Here is a 25,415-nt window from a genome sequence, read left to right as displayed (position 1 = left end):
TAAAGGTGGTACTGCTGCCTGCTTTGGTGTCAACCTTTGCATGGTCACTGAGTGGCTATTTCTGCTTGTTGTGTGTTCTGTCAGCTCTGAAACAGCCTCCCAATGATTTCATTTCCATAGCACCTTGCTATTTGCTCATTACCCTGCTCTCTCGGGTGGATCAGATCTAACCCTGGCACCAGATTCCATCTGGGGTTCATTCTTAAGTTTTAGACTCCAGGACAGGGCAATGAAGTTGTGCTGGAAAAATGACATGACAAACTTTCTTGTGGGGTGCCTTTTTGTAGATGACCTCCAGGCTTGGCAGCAGTCAGGCTGACTTTAGCCATGATGTTGTTCATCTGGAGCTGCTGGCCCGGGTTCTTCAACAGTTAGGTGGCAAAATCTATTGAGTTTTTCCTCACATGTTTGTTATCCTTGCTGTGGTTGTGCTGGGAATAATTCCTTGACAGCTGCTAGGTTTCCAACAGTATGGAAAATGAGTAAGAAGGGTGTGGTGGACTCTCTCTTGCAGAAGTGTTTCAATGAATGCACACAACGTAGCCTTTCACTGAAGGAAAGCTGAAGACTCTGTAGCTGGCTGATGTTTACTGTGAAGGATTTGTAACTCTCCCTATAAAGAGCACTGAACCTGCAAAGGAGAACAATATTAACATTATTTCAGTGTTCAAAGAGTGGTACAGTTTAAATTCATGAATAGAATAGAATAGAATAGAATAGAATAGAATAGAATAGAATAGAATAGAATTAACCAGGTTGGAAGAGACTTTGAGATCAATGAGTCCAACCTATCACTCAAGACCATCTGATCAACTAAACCATGGCACCAAGTGCCTCATCCAGGCTCTTCCTAAACACCTCCAGGGATGGTGACTCCACCACCTCCCTGGGCAGCACATTCCCATGGCCAATCTCTCTTGCTTGGAAGACCTTCCTCCTAACATCCAGCCTAAACCTCCCCTGGCACAGCTTGAGACTGTGTCCTCTTGTTCTGCTGCTAGTTGCCTGGGCGAAGAGACCAACCCCCACCTGGCTACAACCTCCCTTCAGGGAGTTGTAGAGAGCAAGAAGGTCTCCCCTGAGCCTCCTCTTCTGCAGGCTAAGCAACCCCAGCTCCCTCAGCCTCTCCTCCCAGGGCTGTGCTCCAGACCCCTCCCCAGCTTTGCTGCCCTTCTCTGGCCACCTTCCAGCAGCTGGGACAGGAGATTAGTGATCATTGCTTGTGTGGAAAAAATCAAACACAATTTCATGCTTGCCTTGAAGACTTCAAGAACAGAAAGAGCTTTCCAAATGTTTGGTTGACCAAACCAGAAGTTTGCCAAAACCTGGAACTTGCCCAAGCCATTGGCTAAAGAATCTCTTTTAAACTGAGCAAAGTGGAGCCAAAGTGCACTCCCTTGTGTTGGTGGTGGTAGCAGAAAAGAGCATTTCCAACCCCTTGAATCAAATCCCTGCCTTGGGTCGATGGAGTTTGTGGTTCAGCTGTTTGTACTGCTGTTGCCTTGCCTGTCCTTCAGGGGGAATGTGTTCAAGCTGAGGTTCAGATTGTAAACCCACAAGCTTTCTCAGCTATGTCAGGCAGAACCTTGCTGTTGTAACACATGGAAAATGCAATTCCTGCTATTCCTAGGAGCCTGATGCAAGGAAGACTTCTTGCTTTGCATAAAGATTCCTTATGAGCTCTGTGGATAGTATGTTTTAAGTACCTTTGGTTAGGTTAACAAAGGGCATTAAAAGTAGGTCTTGTTTACCCTTTTCATACCTGAATAACTTTGTTCACTGAATGGTGAGCAACCAAAATGACTGAATGGTTTCAGGTTTTGCATTAGAAAGCCTTCATTACAGAAGGGTACTTCTGGATCTAAGCTGCTTGTTGAAGGTATGTATTTTATGCTTCACATAAATGTCCTGCTTTGCAGCCTGACTTCCTTCCTATTCATAGCATTTCTCATATCCTGTAAACAGCAGTTTGATTCACTGAAATTGGTGTTTAGGAAGAGCCTGGATGAGGCACTTGGTGCCATGGTTTAGTTGATTAGAAGGTGTTGGGTGATAGGTTGGACTCCATGATCTCAAAGGTCTCTTCCAACCTGGTTAATTCTATCCTACCCTACCCTACCCTACCCTACCCTACCCTACCCTACCCTACCCTACCCTACCCTACCCTACCCTACCCTACCCTACCCTACCCTACCTTATTCTATTCTATTCTATTCTATTCTATTCTATTCTATTCTATTCTATTCTATTCTATTCTATTCTATTCTATCCTATCCTATCCTATCCTATCCTATCCTATCCTATCCTATTCCATTCTATTCTCAGGTTTCATAGGTCAGCTGTTAGTGCCTTCCCCCACCCCCATTTTTAGTTAGAATAGGATAGAATTAACCAGGTTGGAAAAAACCTTTGAGATCATTGAATCCAACCTATTATCCAACAATATCTAATCAACTAAACCATGGCACCAAACACCACTCTACTCCTAAACACCCCCAGGGATGGTGACTCCACCACCTCCCTGGGCAGCACATTCCAATGGCCAATCTCTCTTGCTGGGAAGAACTTCTTCCTAACATCCAGCCCCTGGCACAGCTTGAGACTGTGTCCTCTTGTTCTGGTGCTGGTTGCCTGGGAGAAGAGACCAACCCCCACCTGGCTACAGCCTCCCTTCAGGGAGTTGTAGATGGTAAAACTTCATTTAACAACTAAAGATACTTCTACTGACTGAATGCCAATGGTGGCCAACACACATTTCAAACACAAGCCCAAAGGCAGTGCTTCTCTCTTAAAGGTGTGTTTGCTTTTTGTTCAAAGCATAAGGCAGAGCTTTATGAAGGAGAGTGTTACACAGGCAGGAGTTCACTAAGCAGCAGTCAGTGTGTGTTGGTTGGCAGCAGATAAGGAAGACTTGGTGGGTTTTGGTTGTCTTGCCAGGCCTCAGTGTTTTACTGGACCCTGTAAATGGCTGCATGTGCCCAGGAAATCTGAAGAGATGTGACCCTGGTCATGAGAGAAGCCTGCTGGTCTGAAGGACTTCTAAGAAAGTACTTAAGGTACAGATTTATGGTTCTGCTAAGAATTCTAAGTCGTTGGGGGTGGCCTGATGCTTCAGAGAAGCAAGCACCAGCTAAATGGTGCCGAGGCAATTCTTGGTTCTTATTGCCCACAGGCTGTAAGGTGGTCTTGAGTAACTCAGGGGATTAGACATCTAAAGTGAGATACACACAGCACAGCTCTGAAGCCAGGGGAGTGCTGCAGTGCTTCACTCTCAACCATGCTATGCAATTTCATTTGCCTGTGGGGCCAGGGGAGGTCATTTGCAAGAAAGAGAGATCAGCTGGAAAAGGAACGTGCATTTTTGACAGCGGCTTGCAAGAGGGAAGGTGCAAGTTAGGCTTTTCAGCAGAGCTAAGTTACCTAAGGGCATACAGTGAATATCCATGGCTTTCAATGGCCTGCATGGCTCATGAGGAGTCCACATGGGTATGGTAGTAGTGAGGAAACCAAATGGGTAAAACTAGGAGGAGACTTGATGGGGTGCTTGGTGCCATGGGTTAGTTGATTAGGTGGTGTTGGATTGGTTGATGGGTTGGATGCGATGATCTTGAAGGTCTCTTCCAACCTGGTTTATTCTATTCTATTCTATTCTATTCTATCCTATCCTATCCTATCCTATCCTATCCTATCCTATCCTATCCTATCCTACCCTACCCTACCCTATCTTATCCTATCCTATTCTATTCTATTCTATTCTATTCTATTCTATTCTATTCTATTCTATTCTATTCTATCCTATCCTATCCTATCTTATCCTATCCTATCCTATTCTATTCTAAAGCCTTTGCATTCAAGATATAAAGGAAGAGAAACTTGCTCCTGCAGACTCTCAGCTCACAGTGTTTGGGCAAACGATTGTGAGCCTTCAGAATTTCTGAGCTAGTCCCCTAGCAACTGGTGATGTAGGAGTTAATACACAGGGTCTCAGGCCCCAGAGGCCTGGTGCCACCTGTGTAGGCATGAAAAAAGGTTCATTTATAGAGAAAGATTCAGGTTTTAACTACCTGAATTATGAACAGAGCTCATCCAGCCCATTTGTAATTTGAATTGCTCTGCAGAGGTCACTCCCTAATCTTGGGGCACTTCAGAGCTACAAGATCTTTCTAGTGCCTGTAATTATCTTTTGAGCACATACTGTGTATACCTACAAGAGGCTAATCTGCCTTCCCTGGCTTCTATTACCATCATACATCCTTATAAGAGGAATTAAGCTGTGTTTCTTTGTGCCTTCAAAAGTCACTGGGCTTGTGCTGGTTGGAATTTCCTAAGCTAAAGAATGGCACATTGTTTACAAAACATTTCCCTGATTTCAGTGCTGTTTGGGAAGGGATAGGATGGGATGGGATAGGATGGGATAGGAGAGGAGAGGAGAGGATAGGATAGGATAGGATGGGATAGGAGACGAGAGGATAGGATAGGATAGGATGGGATAGGAGAGGAGAGGAGAGGATAAGATAGGATAGGATAGGATAGGATAGGATAGGATAGGATAGGATAGGATAGGATAGGATAGGATAGGATAGGATAGGATAGAATTAACCAGGTTGGAAGAGACCTTTGAGATCATCAAGTCCAACCTATCACCCAACACCATCTGATCAACTAAGCCATGGCACCAAGTGCCTCATCCAGGCTCTTCCTAAACACCCCCAGTGACGGTGACTCCACCACCTCCCTGGGCAGCACATCCCAATGGCCAATCTCTCTTGCTATGAAGAACTTCTTCCTAACACCCATTCTGCTATTGAACTGGAGAGCACATGTGTACCTGTGGTAGCTTGTCTCAGGAAGAATGTGAAGGGTCTGTCTGCTTTGAACAGAGGTGTTCGAGACCTTTTCAGCAATACCATTGCTGTAATGCAAGAAAGAAAACATCAGTACAGTGAGGCCTTTCCCACTCCCTCTTTTACACAGCGTCCTCAAGGCCTGCTGCTTGGCATCTTGGCTTGCCACCTCTGCTTAGTGAATAAAACACCAGTCTTACCTGAGTGCAGGAGCAGGTTAAGTGTTGTGAGACCCCATGCAGGTGTTTTGTGTCTGTTCTGTTACTGGAGGCCATCTGGGTTTGGATTTCAAAAGTATTTTTTGGGGGTTTGGTTTGGGTTTGGGTTTTTGTTAGAATAGGATAGAATTAACCAGGTTGGAAAAGACCTTCGAGATCAAGTCCAACCTATCACCCAACACCATCTGATCAACTAAACCATGGCACCAAGTGCCTCATCCAGGCTCTTCCTAAACACCTCCAGGGATGGTGACTCCACCACCTCCCTGGGCAGCACATCCCAATGGCCAATCTCTCTTGTTGGGAAGCACTTCTTCCTAACATCCAGCCTAAACCTCCCCTGGCACAGCTTGAGACTGTGTCCTCTTGTTCTGGTGCTGGTTGCCTGGGAGAAGAGACCAACCTCTGCCTGTCTACAGCCTCCCTTCAGGGAGTTGGAGAGAGCAAGAAGGTCTCCCCTGAGCCTCCTCTTCTCCAGGCTAAGCAACCCCAGCTCCCTCAGCCTCTCCTCCCAGGGCTGTGCTCCAAACCCCTCCCCAGCTTTGTTGCCCTTCTCTGGACACCTTCCAGCACCTCAACAGCTTTCCTAAACTGAGGGGCCCAGAACTGGACACAAGACTCAAGGTGTGGCCTAACTCTGCTGAAGCCATACCATGCTCATGCCTAACCAGTTAGCTAAGCCTTGGTTAGGCACAACTGTAAGTCCCTGTTTCAAATGGGGGAGAAGCAGCAGAGAAATATCTGCATCATCCTGGAGGTTCTCTCTCAGAGCTCTGAACAAAAGGTAAGTTTCCCAGTCTCAGTTTATGCCTGTCTGTACGATTGTCTCCTCTCTCATTGTGGATGGAAAGTCTCTAAGAAACATGAAGTTTCAGCTATTATTAAAGCACATCTTGTTTAAATCTTCTTTGCTGTGGCTATACAGCATTAAGAGCAGATTGTAAAGCAAATACTGCAACTCCCACGTTTGGGTTATGTTTTTCTAAGGAAACAATGGAACTCAATTAAGAATTTCAATAAGAGTCAGTGAAACTGCTTTGAGTGAGCCTTTCAGTGCTCCTAGTAAAGGCTGCCTGCTTCAGCTTGCAAGCCACCATGTCACTACACCCAGAGCTTTTAAAATAGGATATAATAGAATAAACCAGGTTGGAAGAGACCTTCAAGATCATCCCTTCCAACCCATCAACCAATCCAACACCACCTAAACAACTAACCCATGGCACCAAGCACCCCATCAAGTCTCCTCCTCAACACCTCCAGTGATGGTGACTCCACCACCTCCCCAGGCAGCCCATTCCAATGGGCAATCACTCTCTCTGTGTAGAACTTCTTCCCAACCTCCAGCCTAAACCTCCCCTGGTGCAGTTTGAGACTATGTCCTCTTGTTCTGGTGCTGGTTGCCTGGGAGAAGAGACCAACCCCCACCTGGCTACAACCTCCCTTCAGGGAGTTGGAGAGAGCCAGAAGGTCTCCCCTGAGCCTCCTCTTCTCCAGGCTAAGCAACCCCAGCTCCCTCAGCCTCTCCTCGTAGGGCTTATGTTCCAAACCCCTCACCAACTTTGTTGCTCTTCTCTGGACTCGTTCCAGCAAGTCAACCTCCTTCCTAAACTGAGGGGCCCAGAACTGCACACAGGACTCAAGGTGTGCCCTAACCAGTGCAGTGTACAGGGGCAGAATGACCTCCCTGCTCCTGCTGGCCACACTGTTCCTCATGCAGGCCAGGATGCCATTGGCCCTCTTGGCTGCCTGGGCACACTGCAGGCTCATGTTCAGCCTACCATCACCCAGCACCCCCAGGTCCCTCTCTGCCTGGCTGCTTTCAGCCACTCTGACCCCAGCCTGTAGCTCTGCATGGGGTTGCTGTGGCCAATGTGCAGAACCCGGCACTTGGCTGTGTTCAATCTCCTGCCCTTGGCCTCTGCCCATCTGCCCAGCCTGTCGAGGTCCCTCTGCAGAGCCTCTCTACCCTCCAGCAGATCAACTCCTGCCCCCAACTTGGTGTCATCTGCAAATTTACTGCTGATGGACTCGGTGCCCTCATCCAGATCATCAATAAAGATGTTAAAGAGCATGGGGCCCAGCACTGATCCCTGGGGCACACCACTGGTGCCGGATGTGGCACCATTCACCACCACTCTCTGGGCTCAGCCTCCAGCCAGTTCCTGACCAGGCTCAGAGAGCTGCTGTCCAAGCCAGGGGCTGACAGCTTGGCCAGGAGTTTGCTGTGGGGGACGGTGTCAAAGGCCTTGCTGAGGTGAAGTGAACAAACAGAGGAATACCTTTTCAAATCAGCTGCTTAGCTTGGTCTGACTGCAGTTAGGGAAGATTTTGGCATTGGTTGCAATGGGTTAAAGGTCTGATGCCTGCTATTACTTAGTCTTTGGTATGTAACTGAAGCCAGCTCAACCCTTATTTTGCATGGGAATTGCCAGAAAGATTACTGGAAATATTAATACCCCAGTGGAGATGAGAGTTGTCATAACAGTTCAAACTGGTAGCTGTGCAGAAGGATTCATTTAGTTGTCAGCTCTTCACTGCACTCCCACACAGGTACAGTATGTGTCTTACTCAAAGCTGTAGAAGAATCCTACACTAAATCAGCTGTGCTCAGGTTCCTTTTGACATCATGACTGTGGGATAGCTGCAGTGAGTGGCCTGACATCATCAGCAAAGCAATGAGATGCACTGCAGTGCTCTCTCTCTGCATGTCTTGGATTTCTTCCTGAAAGCAAGGAGGGCAAGGAGGTGAAATTGGAGAGACTCAGACCTGGCCCTGATCTGCAGTCAAGGACCACCACCATTTGCAATGTGTATGCAGGGCACATCTACAGTCAGCACAGCCCAGCCAAGTAGGAAGGTGAGATGTGGTTAATGATCATCCTGTGCTGATGCAGAAAGAGCTTGAGGACAAGTTCAGCTTCTCAAGAGAAGCAAGGAAGTGGCAGTAACGCCTGCATAATCCACACAGGGATCTAGGGCTGCCGTTGCCTATCACGCTGGCTTGTAGCATCTCTGCAGCACCTGAGTCTTCCAAAAAGGCAACAAGAAAAGCAGGGGTCTGCTTTGATAAGGCTCATGTGGCCTGCCCGCCTCAGAAGGCAAAAAAGTATTGCACAGCTCAGTAATTTTAGTTCCTCTGGTTTATGACAGTCATAGAATAGAAGAGAATTAACCAGTTGGAAAAGACCTTTGAGATCATGGCCAATCTCTCTTGCTGTGAAGAACTTCTGCTTAACATCCAGCCTAAACCTCTCCTGGCACAGCTTGAGACTGTGGCCTCTTGTTCTGGTGCTGGGTGCCTGGGAGAAGAGACCAACCCCCACCTGGCTACAACCTCCCTTCAGGTAGCTGTAGACAGCAAGAAGGTCTCCCCTGAGCCTCCTCTTCTCCAGGCTAAGCAACCCCAGCTCCCTCAGCCTCTCCTCACAGGGCTGTGCTCCAGACCCCTCCCCAGCTTTGTTGCCCTTCTCTGGACACCTTCCAGCACCTCAACATCTTTCCTAACCTGAGGGGCCCAGAACTGGACACAGGACTCATGATTTCTATTGACAAATGTCACTTTTTTGTTGACTGTTTAGTCCATAGTTGAGGTTCTATTCTGAACCTCCCCATTCAGCCATCCCCAGCTGCTCACAGGGAAATGATCCACTAGCAGAAACTCCTGCACATGAAAGTCATGCTTCAAAGCACATAAAGAAGCTTCAAGATGACAAAACTTTCCTATTATTGCCTTCAATGCTATCAAATACATTAGGATGGATATTAGGGAGAAGGTTTTCATAGAAAGAGAGATTGGCCATTGGGATGTGCTGCCCAGGGAGGTGGTGGAGTCACCATCCCTGGAGGTGTTTAGGAAGAGGCTGGATGGGGTGCTTGGTGCCATGGTTGAGTTGATTAGATGGTGTTGGGTGATAGGTTGGACTCCATGAGCTTGAACTTCTCTTCCAACCTGGTTAATTCTATTCTATTCTATTCTATTCTATTCTATTCTATTCTATTCTATTCTATTCTATTCTATTCTATTCTATTCCATTCCATTCCATTCCATTCCATTCCATTCCATTCCATTCCATTCCATTCCATCCTATCCTATCCTATCCTATCCTATCCTATCCTATCCTATCCTATCCTATCCTATCCTATCCTATCCTATCCTACCCTACCCTACCCTACCCTACCCTACCCTATCCTATCCTATCCTATCCTACTTTATCCTACCCTACCCTACCCTACCCTATCCTATCCTATCCTACTTTATCCTATCCTACCCTTCTAGTCTATCTTGAGACGTACAAACCATGGCACAGTTCAGGAGCTACAGACCAAGTGTTAGTAAAGTTGTTCTGTTGTGGTTTTTTTTTCTTCTTCTTTCTAATTCTGTGCTTTTATGATCAGAGCAAACAGATTTAACCCCCAGAAAGAGAAGTGGTTTGTGCTTTGTAAAAACCCATCTTCCCTGGTCTGCCAAACCTGGTTTTCACTTGAGCCTTTCAGTGCTGGTCTGAGAGAAAACCATTAGCCAGTTTGTTATGAACAATTGCAAAGGTAAAGCAGGTGTGTGCTAAAAGTGGAGATGTCTTTTAGGCACACATTTGAATGGTACCTTGCTTTTTTGTTCTTTACTAAAAGGCTAGGAGTTATTTCTGTAGGGAGAAGATGCAGGAGTAAGAAGCAAAGTCTGTGTATTTGATTTACCTGTAGCTCCTGATGCCTTTGTACCATCTTCTGTTATTTCAATCTCTGCTTTGTGAATAGCTTCTGAAATATAAAGACTGTCTTGCTCTGCAAAACAAAAACACCCCAAAAACATACACCCCCACCCCCAACCACCCAGGAAAAGTAACATTAACAGCTATTGGTGAACATTTGCTTTCCATTGTGAACAGCTTTTTGTTTGTTTTAAATCCAGAGTGCTTTTACTTCCCCCCACCCCATCCCTGCAGAATCTGAGGACCATATGCCTGGCTCAAATACTTAACAGTTAACTAATTCAGTGACTAACAGAACTACACTAAAGGTTGGGTAGGACACAGTCTCAAGCTGTGCCAGGGGAGGTTTAGGCTGGATGTTAGCAAGAAGTTCTTCCCAGCAAGAGACTGGCCATTGGGATGTGCTGCCCAGGGAGGTGGTGGAGTCACCATCCCTGGAGGTGTTTAGGAAGGGCCTGGATGAGGCACTTGGTGCCATGGTTTAGTTGATTAGATGGTGTTGGGTGATAGGTTGGACTCGATGATCTGGAAGGTCTCTTCCAACCTGGTTTATTCTATTCTATTCTATTCTATTCTATTCTATTCTATTCTATTCTATTCTATTCTATTCTATTCTATTCTATTCTATTCTATTCTATTCTATTCTATTCTAATTCTATTCTATTCTATTCTATTCTATTCTATTCTATTCTATTCTATTCTATTCTATTCTATTCTATTCTATTCCATTCCATTCTATTCCATTCTATTCTATTCTATTCTGTTCCATTCCATTCTATTCCATTCCATTCCATTCCATTCCATTCCATTCCATTCCATTCCATTCCATTCCATTCCATTCCCATTCCACTCTAAAAGATTCCAGTCCCCTGGCATTTGGCTGGAGCAGCAGTAACTGCATCACTACTCAGTGCTGTTGGACAAAGGGGTGTGTGCCTGGTCTCTGCTGTGTCCCACTGGAAACAGAGCAAAATGAACAACCACCACCACAATTCTGAAATACTCTTCTTGAGATGTAGAAATGTGAACTGTGTTAATAGAGCTTCACAGAGGAAGAAGAACAATCAGTTCATAGGCCCAGGTCTAATGAGTCACTCAGATGTTAAGCCCACAGCTGCTGGCTCACTGATCATTTTTTATTCAGCCAAGCCTCTTACCTGAAATGCCTCTAAAATTAGCAGTGCTGGGATCAAATGCATCTCTAATTCCCAAGGCAGAAAAAGCTGTCTTTAGGTCAAAAAGGCTGTGAACACTGAACCTGAAATGAACATGACAGATTTTCTTTCAGTGCAGGATTTGTACTTCGGTGGAGAGGAGAGGTGGAGCAGATAGAATTTAATTCAAGCCTTTGCATTCCATCCATTTCTGTGTAAAGCCAGAGTGTTTCAGCCAGTGAAGTGTGCTTGGCTGAAAAGCAGCTCATCTTCACCTCCACCTCTTGCAATCAGACTGCCTCTCAGTCTTCACGACCCACAAGCTCTGCATCTTTGCAAGTGTTCTCTTTTCCACCAACCTTTTTGGCTGTAGCAAGGACCCCACTGAAACAGTTGCTAAAGATTAGCTGGGAGAAGAAGGATATTACTGTACAAATTGCTGTTCAGTGCTTCACTGACTTGAGGAATGCCTTGCAGGAGCTGAGGAATGAAGGCCTTCCTTGCTGATCCACATAATAGGTGCCAGCCACAAAAGGCTCTTCTGCACTGATTCCTCCTGCTATGCAGTGTCACTGGAGCAGCTGACAGAAAGTGCTTCTAGGAGCCATGTATTTGCTAACAATGGGAAATGACTGATGTAGAAAACAGATGGCTTGAACTTGCTTTGTGCTCAGAGAGACGGGTCTCACTGGCAGGGGGCCCCAGGTTCTCTGGAAGAGGTGTAAACAGAATGCAGAAAGAAGGCACTGCAGGGATTTCCAAGGTTATGTGTTTATCCTTCCTCAGGCAAAGGGGACAATGGAGCCTTGCAAAGGGCCAGGAGTATTTCTCTCTTTCAGACCCTTAAAGGATTGTTGGACCCTAAACAAGTTTTAACTGAAGGCTCTAAGGTCAGCTGAAATACTTTGGGGTTAAAATCAGCATGGGGCATACCAGAAAGTTTGGGCAACCCCAGCTCACACCTTCATCTCTGAGGGAGGTGTTGGAGCCTTTCTGACTGTGTGATGAGTAACAGAGCCAAAAGCATCTCATCTGATTTTGCCTCACACACTGCTTCTCTCAGCACTGTTACACAGGGTTCTGACAACTGAAGTAGGGAAGCTGTCTCACAGTACTAACATTTTGCTTACCTGGGAAGAAAAATGTCCATCTTTGTTCTCTTCAGGCTGTTGGCCCAGAGGGTTATGGTTTTGGCAGAAAGGTGAGACTCAATCTGGGATAAAGACGTTCTTTTGTGGCTGGGAAGCACTAGGAACATGCTGAGTTTCTCTCCCAGGTAAGGTAACTCGACCACACTGAAATTCTTGAGAGCTGCAGTCTGAAACTGGCCTGTGGGTGGGGAAATACAGGTCTTATTTTAGGATAGGATAGGATAGGATAGGATAGGGTAAAATTAAATAGAATATAATAGAATAGAAAAGAAAGGATAGGATAGGATAGGATAGGATAGGATAGGATAGGATAGGATAGGATAGGATAGGATAGAATTAAATAGAATATAATAGAATAGAAAAGAAAGAATAGGATAGGATAGGATAGGATAGGATAGGATAGGATAGGATAGGATAGGATAGGATAGGATAGGATTAAATAGAATAGGATAGGATAGGATTAAATAGAATAGAATAGAATAGAATAGAATAGAATAGAATAGAATAGAATAGGATAGGATAGGATAGGATAGGATAGGATAGGATAGGATTAAATAGAATAGAACAGAATAGGATGGGATAGGATAGGATAGGATAGGATAGGATAGAACAGAATATGTGATTTGTGTTAAAAGTATAAGATTCCGAGTGCACTAAGACTAAGGGTCAGAAGCTTGCAGGGCCTGTTTTGAGGACAAAGGGAAAGCTGCATATTTTGCAGGCCTACAGCCTGGTTAATTGGAGACACCAAGGCTAAGGAGAAGCTGTATTAAAGATGAACCCCCCAGGTCTATCCAGAACTAGGCATTTGTTCTCTTTAGATGAGAAGCCTGGACGACTGAGCATGTGTGGAAGTGGATACTTTGCCCCTTACCACACAGAGTGCACAAGAGCAGGGATTTGATCACCTGTTCTGAAAACTCATTATCATATGCCTGCCTTCTATTTAGCATAAGCCTGTTTATGTAAATGAGGTAGCTATGTAAGGTAAAGAAAGCTATTGTAAAAGTGCTGTGGGGGTGAAGTTTTGTACCCTCTCAAGCCCAGCGTGCTGTCTTGCTTTGCTGGCTTTTATTGCCCTTTATTACCTTTTTATGGTCTTTCATTGCCAATAAAACTGTAACCAGAAACTTTTACCTGGAGTCATTCAGCATAGAATAGAATAGAACAGAATAAAATGGAATAGAGTAGAGTAGAGTAGAGTAGAGTAGAGTAGAGTAGAGTAGAGTGGAATGGAATGGAATGGAATGGAATGGAATGGAGTAGAGTAGAGTAGAGTAGAATAGAGTAGAGTAGAGCAGAGTAGAGTGGAATGGAATGGAATGGAATGGAGTAGAGTAGAGTAGAGTAGAATAGAGTAGAGTAGAGTAGCATGGAATGGAATGGAATAGAATGGAATGGAGTAGAGTAGAGTAGAGTAGAATAGAATAGAATAGAATAGAATAGAATAGAATAAACCAGGCTGGAAGAGACCTTTGAGATCATCGAGTCCAACCAGGTGGGGGGGAACCAGCATCCCAAGCCTGGCAGATGACTCTGAACCCCAGTGATGGGATATAAAGATTGGCCTAATGCATGGCCTCGTGCAGCCACTTCATGTTGTTCTTACCTCAGAGCAGTAGCTCATCTGACTGTGTTAAAATAAACAAATCTGTATATACCTTGGCAGGAAAATGGCAGTGACAGCACTTGGCAGCAGTGTCTCAGCAGGGTATGGCTTGGGTTTTAAAAGCATTACTGAGGCAAAGACAGCAACTTTACAGCGACTGTTCCTTCAGTGCTTGTTCTTCAGAGCAGCTGCCCATTCCCTCTGTGATTCCCTTGCACTAAGAATCTGCTTTTGAAAGGCATTGCACAGACAAAAGGAGGAGTGTCCTGTTCAATTAACTGAAACCTACCTTGCCTCACATTTCCAACTGTACTACCTTTGAAACTGTTTTAACCTTATTTCAAGAGACAAATACCTACATGAAACAACAAACTGATCAGGCTGGTGCTTATTTAAGCACCAAAGTTCTTATGTTTGAAGATCTAGGCCTAAAATATATCAGGATCAGGTGAAGCTTTTAAAAACTACTCTCAGAGGGGAGAGCCAGTGGGCTTCTAACTTATTAGTTATGCAACTGTTTGTAATAGCCATTCAAACATACCACTTTAGTTCTCTACTTCAATGAACAGCTAGTCCAGGCATTTCCACTGGACTTCTGTGCAGTACAGCAGGTTCACTTTTCACACTCTTGCTTTCTCTCTTTTTTGTGTGTGTGTGTCTGTTAATCCAATAAATAGCATTTAGAGTAGAATAGAATAGAATAGAATAGAATAGAATAGAATAGAATAGAATAGAATAGAATAAACCAGGTTGGAAGAGACCTTCAAGATCACCATGTCCAACCTATCATCCAACACCATCCAACCAACTAAACCATGCAACCAAGCACCCTATCAAGTCTCCTCCTGAACACCTCCAGTGATGGTGACTCCACCACCTCCCTGGGCAGCACATTCCAATGGGCAAGCACTCTCTGTGTGTAGAACTTCCTCCTAACCTCCAGCCTAAACCTCCCCTGGTGCAGCCTGAGACTGTGTCCTCTTGTTCTGGTGCTGGGTGCCTGGGAGAAGAGACCAACCTCTGCCTACAACCTCGCTTCAAGTAGTTGTAGAGAGCAAGAAGGTCAACCCTGAGCCTCCTCTTCTGCAAGCTAAGCAACCCCAGCTCCCTCAGCCTCTCCTCACAGGGCTGTGCTCCAGACCCCTCCCCAGCTTTATTGCCCTTCTCTGGACACCTTCCAGCAGCTCAGCATCTTTCCTAAACTGAGGGGCCCAGAACTGGACACAGGACTCAAAGTGTGGCCTAACCTGGTTTGTAATGGGCAAGCAGGGAAGGTTAACATTTGCAGTGCACTGAACATGAGTGGCCTAATCTGTGAGCCTGCTGCAGTTTTGAAGTGATCATGTTGTGCACCAAGGTGATCATGCTGTGCACCAAGGGGATCATGCTGTGCACCAAGGGGATCATGCTGTGCACCAAGGGGATCATGTTGTGCACCAAGGGGATCATGCTGTGCACCAAGGTTACACAGATCTTATTAAGTAAAAGAATCAAAGGCTTGAGATTACTGAGTCAGAATGTTTAGCGTTCCCAACTGGAACTGCTTTTGAGTGTCCTGTAAGCATCATCCATGCTACATCAGCGTTCAGGTGCAGTTAACAGACTGCTTGCAAAAATGAGCATGTAAAATAGCTGCAGTGCTTGTAAGGTTTATGTAAATAGCAGTGCTGACATTTTCTTGGAGCAGTGTTCACTGTCCCCAAGCTGATTTGTTCTGTGTGGCCGTGTTAAAAGGATAAACTGTGTTGTAAATGCTGAGATCAACAGCCGGCCACAGCTAATCTTTCTTGCTCTGTGTTTTAATCCTGAGGGCAGGCAGCTGCTATAATTTGAGAATGAAGGAAAGGTATCTCCTGCATCTGTTCTGCTGCAGTAAAGCTGTCGTTTGTATTAATGTCTAACAAATGAGTTGGAAATGTTTCTGGCACTTCTAGTGGTAAAGCCTGAGCTGGCTCTGTCAAACCTGACAAGCAGCAACCTCAGGATGATCCGTGCCAGTTCAGCTTCCTCACAAGTCTGTCCAGCTGCAGAGAGTTCACACATTTCAGAGCAGATAGAATAGAATTAACCAGGTTGGAAAAGACCTTTGAGATCATCAAGTCCAACCTACCACCCAGCACCATCTAATCAACTAAACCATGGCACCAAGTGCCTCATCCAGGCTCTTCCTGAACACCTCCAGGGATGGTGACTCCATCACCTCCCTGGGCAGCACATCCCAATGGCCAACAACTCTCTGTAAAAAGCTTTCTCCTCAGCTCCAGCCTAAACCTCCCCTGGCACAGCTTGAGACTGTGTCCTCTTGTTCTGCTGCTGGTTGCCTGGGAGAAGAGACCAACCCCCACCTGGCTACAACCTCCCTTCAGGGAGTTGTAGAGAGCAAGAAGGTCTCCCCTGAGCCTCCTCTTCTCCAGGCTAAGCAACCCCAGCTCCCTCAGCCTCTCCCCACAGGGCTGTGCTCCAGACCCCTCCCCAGCTTTGTTGCCCTTCTCTGGACACCTTCCAGTGTCTCAATGTCCTTCTTAAACTGAGGGGCCCAGAACTGGACACAGCACTCAAGGTCTGGCCTAACCAGTGCTGAGTGCAGGGCAGAATTAGTTCCCTGCTCCTCCTAGCCACACTATTTCTGATGCAGGCCAGGATGTTTTTGGCCTTCTTGGCCACCTGGGCACACTGCTGGCTCATGTTCAGCTGGTAGCTTTGAATAACGATCTCCTGTTACTGTAAAGGACTTTGTAGACCAAGGTCCCTCCAATCTCTGTTGTTCCCTTCTCCTGTCACAATTCCTTCTCAGACTTCCCACATCTCAGTGCAGCAGCTGTGGAAACAACTCAAACTGTTCCATGCTGTACAGTAGAGCAGCTCTAGATCAAGGACTGTTACCGTAGTTAACTTCAGCTGTGTGATGCATTGTGGGCACTTTCAGGGTGGAGCCCTCTGCTGTGGTGAACGGCAGCAGCTGGGTGTCCATGAAGGGAAACTTCTTTTGCCACGTGCTTTTGAAGTGCATGGTGCTCACCAAGGCAACCTGGCTAAGCGGCGAGCCAGCACTCTCCAGCAGCATGCCACGCACCTCCCCATCTGTGTGGAGAAGATGCAGAGTGGGGGAGAGAATCAGAGGATCATAGGAACACAGAATCATAGAATCAATAAGTTGGAAAAGACCTCAGAGACCGTCAAGTCCAACCTGTCACCCAACACCTCATGGCCAACTAAACCATGGCTTCGAGTGCCATGTCCAGTCCCCGCTTGAACACTCCAGGGATGGTGACTCCACCACCTCCCTGGGCAGCACATCCCAATGGCCAATCTCTCTTGCTGGGAAGAACTTCCTCCTAACATCCATCCTGAACCTCCCCTGGCACAGCTTGAGACTGTGTCCTCTTGTTATAGTGCTGGTTGCCTGGGAGAAGAGGCCAACCCCCACCTGGCTACAACCTCCCTTCAGGGAGTTGAGACAGCAAGAAGGTGGCCAGCAGGAGCAGGAAAGTCATTGTGCCCTGTGCTCAGCACTGGTTAGGCCACACCTTGAGTCCTGTGTCCACAGGAAAGATGTTGAGATGCTGGAAGGTGTCCAGAGAAGGGCAACAAAGCTGGGGAGGGGTCTGGAGCACAGCCCTGTGAGGAGAGGCTGAGGGAGCTGGGGTTGCTTAGCCTGCAGAAGAGGAGGCTCAGGGGAGACCTTCTTGCTCTCTGCAACTCCCTGAAGGGAGGTTGTAGCCAGGTGGGGGTTGGTCTCTTCTCCCAGGCAACCAGCACCAGCACAAGAGGACAGAGTCTCAAGCTGTGCCAGGGGAGGTTTAGGCTGGAGGTGAGGAGAAAGCTCTTCCCAGAAAGAGTAACTGGCCACTGGAATGTGCTGCCCAGGGAGGTGGTGGAGTCACCATCACTGGAAGTGTTTAGGGAGAGTGTGGATGAGGCACTTGGTGCCATGGTTTAGTTGATCAGATGGTGTTGGGTGATAGGTTTGACTTGATGATCTCAGAGGTCTTTTCCAGCCTAGTTAATTCAATTCAATTCAATTCAATTCAATTCAATTCAATTCAATTCAATTCAATTCAATTCAATTCAATTCAGTTCTGTTCTGTTCTGTTCTGTTCTGTTCTGTTCTATGTTCTATTTTGACTCTTTAAACTCATAGTTTGACTGCTCAGCCCTGCATGTTCCACTCAGCAGCATGAAAGCATTCCACACAGAGAGCTTGCTCCCTGGGGAATTTGGCTGCTCATCCTTAACACTGAAACTACTACAGAGGATTGCCACTGAAAACCAGGCAGGAGCAAGGCCAAGTGGTTACCAGCTTGATACTCCAAACTCATTGTCACAGAACCAGAGCTATTCCTTCTCTTTCCTCACATTAGAGATGTCTGTAGCACAAGAATTAGATCTCCTAGCTCCCAGCCTTGGCTTGGACAACGCAGAGTGGTGGCCAAAAAAATGACTTTATAGTTGGCTAAATGCAGGCTGTGTCATCATGCTAATGGCACAGTGTGTTGCTGTGTTACCTCCAAGCTTATCAGTGAGCCATTCCTGCACCTGAGCTGCAGTTCTGTTGGGGTCAGTGAAGCTGGTTTGCTGCAGGCTGCTGTTTGCCCAGCGTGCAGCTTGTGCAGCGAAGATGGGTGAGAGCTGCACCCCAGTGTCCATGAGGAAGGAGCATGCCAACTGGACCACTGGGCCTTGGCTGGAGTCAGTCACTCCTCTGTACATCGAGTGCAAGAGCTCCTGCACACTTTGATCTGCAGAGTGAGAGAGAAGGGAGAAGCTGCAGATACTGTGGTAAGGCTCAGGACAGCAGAGACTGCAGCAGGGCTCAGGAGCTCCAGACTCCAGAGCTGACACTGATGTCCTCTGAAAGTTAGAACACTGTGACAACAGAAAACACTATGACAACAGAAGCACTCTTGACTGTGGGTATTCCCTGGCCTGCATCAGGAAGAGTGTGGCCAGCAGGAGCAAGGAAGTCCTTCTGCCCTGTGCTCAGCACTGGTTAGGCTACACCTTGAGTCCTGTGTCCAGTTCTGGGCCCCTCAGTTTAGGAAAGATGTTGAGTTGCTGGAAGGTGTCCAGAGAAGGGCAACAAAGCTGGGGAGGGGTCTGGAGCACAGCCCTGTGAGGAGAGGCTGAGGGAGCTGGGGTTGCTTAGCCTGGAGAAGAGGAGGCTCAGGGGAGACCTTCTTGCTCTCTACAACTCCCTGCAGGGAGGTTGTAGCCAGGTGGGGGTTGGTCTCTTCTCCCAGGCAAGCAGCACCAGAACAAGAGGACACAGTCTCAAGCTGTGCCAGGGGAAGATTTAGGCTGGATGTTAGGAAGAAGTTCTTCCCAGCAAGAGAGATTGGCCATTGGGATGTGCTGCCCAGGGAGGTGGTGGAGTCCCCATCCCTGGAGATGTTTAAGAAGAGCCTGGATGAGGCACTTGGTGCCATGGTTTAGTTGATCAGATGGTGTTGGGTGATAGGTTGGACTTGATCTTGAAGGTCTTTTCCACCTAGTTACTTCTATTTATTCTATTCTATTCTATTCTATTCTATTCTATTCTATTCTATTCTATTCTATTCTATTCTATTCTATTCTATTCTATTCTATTCTATTCTATTCTAATATTGCCAAGCACTGCTGTCAAGGATGGTGATGCACTGGACACCAGAAGGTACTCTTCATGTTACATAGAATACATAGAATAAGCCAGGTTGGAAGAGACCTTCAAGATCATCCTATCCAACCCATCAACCAATCCAACACCACCCAAACAACTAACCCATGGCACCAAGCACCCCATCCAGTCTCCTCCTGAGCACCTCCAGTGATGGTGACTCCACCAGCTCCCCAGGCAGCCCATTCCAATGGGCAATCACTCTCTCTGTATAGAACTTCTTCCTAACATCCAGCCTGAACCTCCCCTGGTGCAGCCTGAGACTGTGTTGCTGTAGAAACAGACATGTCAAGTGGGTGATTTCCCCTCAGGCTCACAGCTCCATGCAAACACAGCTCTTACAGTTCCTAGAGAACACTATTTCACTTTTGGAACTCTGGGTTCCCATCAGTGAGCCCAGGCACCTCTGGCTGTGACTGGCTCAGCTGCTGATGCTGCAGTGCTGCTATCTCTTTCTGCCAGTACTGACGGCACACACCCCAGGAAATGATCCCCCTGACTGCTCCAGGTCTGTCTCTGTTTCCTTGGCCCTTGCCCCACACTGACCCAGTGTTGCAGGTGAGTTTTGAGAGTGCTAAGCAGAGCTGCTAAGTTGCTTCATGTGGGTTACCAGCAACCCTTCTCTTTATCCATTCCCCAGCAGTGCCTGCTTTCCCTGCAGTACAATTGTATTTCCCATTCATCATTCTTCTGGTTTAATTGCCAAGAACCCTCAGACCCCTTCCTACAAAGCTATTCTTTGGCTCCTTGTTCCTCAAACTTGAATGGCTGCTGCTGATTCCTCCTAAATTCCTGCACTTGTCCTTATTGAATTATGTCCTATTCACCTCACACATCTCTCTGATTTACCAAGATCCTTTTGAATTCGGTTCTGATCTTCCAAAACACTTACAGCAGCTACGAGCTCAGTGCCACTCACACACTTGGTAATTTCCAGTTCATTGTCTACTGCTGAAAGCAGTTGGATAGTGCCCCAGTGCCCTGTTCCTGGGGGGCTTATGGTAGTCCATAGCATCAGAATGGTTTGAGTTGGAAGGAACATTTCAGGGTCATCTACTACAGTCCTCATGCAAGGAGCAGGGACACCTTCAGCTAGATCAGGATGGTGGTGGCTTCGGTGGTGGATACAGGGTGAAGGTGTGGGGTCAACAGAAGCCATGCACAGAGGTTCTGGTGGGCTGCCCTAACAGGTGATGTAGCTCCCATTTCTGGCTGCCACTGGTTTGCTTACTGTGATGCTTGTGATGGGATTGCTCATGCTGAGCTGACTCCCAAGGCCTGGACTTGCACTCAGTCTGAATGATATCAATGGGCTCTGTGTCAGATCTCCTCAAACCTCCTGTTCTTGATTCAGCAACTGTCCTGTACTCCTTGTTGTGCTTTGGAGGGGACTTGTCTACATGCAGCTGGCAAGTCTTGCTGAGTCCTTAATTGCCTTTAAGGCATTTCCAGCCAGCAGGTTCCTCCTCCCATAAATAGTATCATAGTATCACAGTATCAGTCAGGGTTGGAAGGGACCACAAGGATCAGCTAGTTCCAACCCCCCTGCCATGGGCAGGGACACCCCACACTAGATCAGGCTGGCCAGAGACTCATCCAGCCTGGGCTTAAACACCTCCAGGGATGGGGCCTCAACCACCTCCCTGGACAACCCATTCCAGGGCTTCACCACTCTCCTGGGGAAGAACTTCCTCCTCACCTCCAGCCTGACTCTCCCCACCTCCAGCTTCATTCCATTCCCCCCAGTCCTATCACTGCCTGAGATCCTGAGCAGTCCCTCCCCAGCCTTCTTGTAGCCCCCTTCAGATCCTGGAAGGCCACAATGAGGTCACCTGGGAGCCTTCCCCTGAGGACTGGGAAATCATAGAACCACAGAATGGTTTGGGTTGGAAGAGACCTTGAAGATCATCTAGATGTTAGGAGGCTGGATGTTAGGAAGAAGTTCTTCCCAGCAAGAGAGATTGGCCATTGGAATGTGCTGCCCAGGGAGGTGGTGGAGTCACCATCCCTGGAGGTGTTTAGGAAAAGCCTGGATGAGGCACTTGGTGCCATGGTTTAGTTGATTAGATGGTGTTGGGTGATAGGTTGGACTGGATGATCTCTGAGGTCTTTTCCAACCCGGTTAATTCTATTCTATTCTATTCTATTCTATTCTATTCTATTCTATTCTATTCTATTCTATTCTATTCTATTCTACTCTATTCTATTATACTTGCTCCAACCCCCTTGCCATGGGCAAGGACATCTTCCACTAGACTGGGTTGCTGAAGATGTCATTCAACCTGGCCTTGAATGCCTCCAGGGAAGGGAAATCCATGACCTCCCTGGACAACCTGTTCCAGTGCCTCACCACCCTTACTGTAAAGAATTTCTTTCTAATATCCAGTCTAAATCTGTCCTCCTCAAGCTTCAATCCTTTCCCTCTTGTCCTATCATGACAAACCCTTGCAAAACATCCCTTCCCAGATTTCTTGTAGGTCTCCTTCAGGTTCTGAAAAGCTGCTAGCAGGTATTCCTGAAGCCTTTCTCCCTCCAGTCTGAACAGCCCCAACTCTTATATCCTGTTTAGTGGTGCCATGGTTGAGTTGATTAGATGGTGTTGGGTGACAGGTTGGACTTGATGATCTTGGAGGTCTTTTCCAACCTTGTTGATTCTATGATCTCAAAGTTCTCTTCCAATATGGCCTATCCTATCCTATCCTATCCTATCCTATCCTATCCTATCCTATCCTTTCCTATTCTATTCTATTCTATTCTATTCTATTCTATTCTATTCTATTCTATTCTATTCTATTCTATTCTATTCTATTCTATTCTATTCTATCCTGTCCTATTCTATTCTATCTGAGGAAGTAGTTTCCTTCCCCATCACTGGAAATATTGCTATTGTAACCAAAGGCATCCTACTTTATTTTCACATCCATGCATTAACAGTGCTGAAAGCCAAAGCTCCTGTGGATTGTGCCACAGACAACCAAAACAGAGATAAAAGGTCTGCTGGGTATGATGAGCCACGTGAGAAGTGAGGCAGCACGACAGAGCCGGCAGGGAACTGACAATCTCTGCGCTACTCATTGGGGTTTTGTTGGGGGTGTTGATCTGTGTCTGAATTTCACTGTGCAATATTATTCTTAAGGTTCTTTCAGAGAATCAGTCAGGTTGGGAAAGACCTCAGAGATCATCCAGTCCAACTTACCACCCAACACCATCTGATCAACTAAACCATGGCACCAAGTGCCTCATCCAGGCTCTTCCTAAACACCTCCAGGGATGGTGACTCCACCACCTCCCTGGGCAGCACATTCCCATGGCCAATCTCTCTTGCTGGGAAGAACTTCTTCCTAACATCCAGCCTGAACCTCCCCTGGCACAGCTTGAGACTGTGTCCTCTTGTTCTGGTGCTGGTTGCCTGGGAGAAGAGACCAACCCCCAGCTGGCTACAACCTCCCTTCAGGGAGTTGGAGAGAGCAAGAAGGTCTCCCCTGCGCCTCCACTTTCTTAGTAACTGAGCCCCTGCTGTCTGGAAGTGCCAAGCTATGGTAATCCTTGGATGAATTTGTGTTGTTTAAAATCACCCTGCTGAATTTAGCAGAGTGAAGCAAGAGCCTTGTAGGCAAAACTTCATTCCATCAGCTGCTCATAATCTAGCTGCACTGTCCTTGTGTCAGCACATGCAGCTGTGTTTGTAAGCAGCCAGAGCTAGCTCTTCCTGCTGTGCTGGGTTTGAATATCAATGCTCTGCAGCACAGCAAATGGTGACCAAGGCAGGTTGCAGCACCAGAAGGTGAAACTGCTGCAGGTTTTATCTTCAGTCTTCACATGCTGGAAGTAAGTCTTATGGTAAGAAGCAGCACTGTCACCTCTGTGCAGAAGTCTTGCATGTAAGCTGCAAATGCTGAAGCTGAGGCAGTCATCTGCTTTTTATAAACATTATGCCCATAATGTAAAGTAGTTTTTGGCACATGAAGGGAGATGGTAGGATAATCCAGAGCTAAATGAAAACAGCATCCTTACATTCAGCTGACTTAGTGTTAGATTTAAAGGCATCTGCCTTTCCCATATCCCTTCCAGATTTCCAGTGAGCCTTCATCTTAGTCTGCTTCCAGAGAGAGATGCAATTGCACCATCCATCTGTCTGTGTATCTCTCTCTCTCTCTGCCAGTCCTCTTCTAATAACTTTTCATCTCTTTGGACAGTTGTAATAACATCAGAAAAAGGTGCAAAGTCTTAAAGATAGCTCAGTGTCTAACAGCTTCAAAACGTTTCCTAATGGGATAAGAGAGCAAAAGGCTTCCCCCTGCACGGCACTTCCCTGCAGAGGACAAAGGTGAGGCCAGGACACAATGGACATGCTGAACCTCTGGGACATCAGGAGCAGTTCTGCTGCTCATGGAAATAGCTTCTCTAGATGCAGCTGTATTTTGGTGCAGTAAAAGACTAAACACTGATCAAGGGGGAAAAGAGAAAGAGTAATGTGCATCAAATACTCCTTTGAGTTTTCTTTGCCCCACTGACACTTGGCTATCAAAGATGGAGAAATCACTCCAAAGATAACCCTTGCAGTGAGAGAGAAGACAGAAATTCAGTGTGGTGTGTGCAGTGGCTGTGCCCTTAGGGAAGTCATGAATCTATTGCAATATGTCAGACAAGAAATGTTTCTTTCCAGCAGTACATTACCATGGATGTTGTATCCTAAGGCGTTCTGCAGCTCCTCAAAGGTATTTCCTTGAGCTCCAAACTGCAGCAGCTCCAAAGAGATAGCCACACTTGCTGGAGAGACTACCAGATTGGTCCTGTTCTCTGCTTCAGATAAATGCTGGTAGAGGGTGATGGCAAATTGAGACTTCAGCTCTTTCAGCTCATCATAGGAGATGCAGTTTCCTTTGGTCAGACAGCAAGCAGAGAGGATGAGCACAGAGGAGAAAATGGGCAACATGAAGGTGAGCTGGGAGCACTCTCCACCAGGTAATTATACCTGCAGTTAATGAGAAAAGACACAGGCTGAGCTGACAGAGGCACTTGCTCCTCCTAGCAGTGTCACCACCTGCAATATCAAGGTTAAAATACTTGTCCAGGTCTCCCCTGGATGTGAGGATGTGCTGATGACTAACAAGAACTGCAGCTTCCAGCACGCTGTACCTGTGTAAGACAGTTGGCCATTACGGTGCATGGAGACAGAGAATATCTTGGTTAGAAAGTTAGCTGCCTGCACAGAGGTTGGGACACCTCAGTGCAGTCCCCATGCTGCCAAGCACCCACAGCTCCTGGCTGTGCCCAGCAGAAATGGGGTCACATCTAGCACACCCAGAAATAAGGCCACCCCTTGCGAGGTGCAGATACCGAACCGGAGACTCAAGGCTGGGCTTTAGATCCAAGCTTGGTTTCAACTTTGCTCCTGGACATTACTTCTATGCAATTTATTCCAGTAGGGAAAAAACCTCCAAACTGTTGTATATGCAAAAGGCTGTGGTGCTTGCAGGGCAATATCACTGCTTTGGGTTGCTATGGGAAATCAAGCACTGGTGAATGTTATCTTGAAGAGACCCTTAGAGTCATATTGAAAGGAACAAGGCTAAAATGACAGAATAGCTTTTTTTTTCCCCCCACAGAATTCTACCATTTGAGCAAATATATCCTAAAACATACTGCACCTTCTTTCACTCCAGGATTGCCTACAAATCTTTCTCCGTGCCCTTTGCTCTAGAGAGCACCTCTAATGCCTCTTATTTACTCACAGTTAGCTCTGTCCAATTGTCTTGCCTCTCTGTGTCCTTCTGGGTGCCTGAGTGGAAGCTGCCTATGCACGTCTTGCCTCCTTCTTTAATAGGTAGTGGAGCAAGGACTAAGTCATGAGACTGCATTTAAAGGGATAGTCAGTGATCAGAGTCTCTGTCGGCGATGTCTGTACCACTCTGTCCAAATTCCTGTAGGCTACAAGCTCCATGGAGAGCCAGGCAAAGCAGCATGCCACTGACCAGCAAATCCAAGGCAAGGAACAAAAAGGTACACATGGAGATAGAGTCAGCAGCTTCCTAGCAAGCCCTGCTTGAGCCTCATGAAACTTGTGACCTGCTGGT

General features: G+C 46.7%; 1 protein-coding gene across 1 annotated transcript; it reads right to left on the bottom strand.

Annotated features, from left to right (window-relative positions):
* Positions 1-587: 587 nt before the first annotated feature.
* SERPINE3 (serpin family E member 3) lies at positions 588-25,199 on the bottom strand. Its single transcript, XM_054162922.1, is given in 9 exon segments — positions 588-631; positions 4,829-4,912; positions 9,758-9,844; positions 10,929-11,029; positions 12,056-12,254; positions 16,569-16,766; positions 18,191-18,424; positions 24,016-24,313; positions 25,074-25,199. Coding segments are annotated over 9 exon segments (1,371 nt in total).
* Between the last annotated feature and the right edge of the window lie 216 nt (positions 25,200-25,415).

This window comes from Dryobates pubescens, chromosome 7 (assembly GCF_014839835.1).
Source record: "Dryobates pubescens isolate bDryPub1 chromosome 7, bDryPub1.pri, whole genome shotgun sequence".
In the NCBI taxonomy this organism is placed as follows: Eukaryota; Metazoa; Chordata; class Aves; order Piciformes; family Picidae; genus Dryobates; species Dryobates pubescens.
This window is presented reverse-complemented; position numbering and strand designations above follow the sequence as displayed.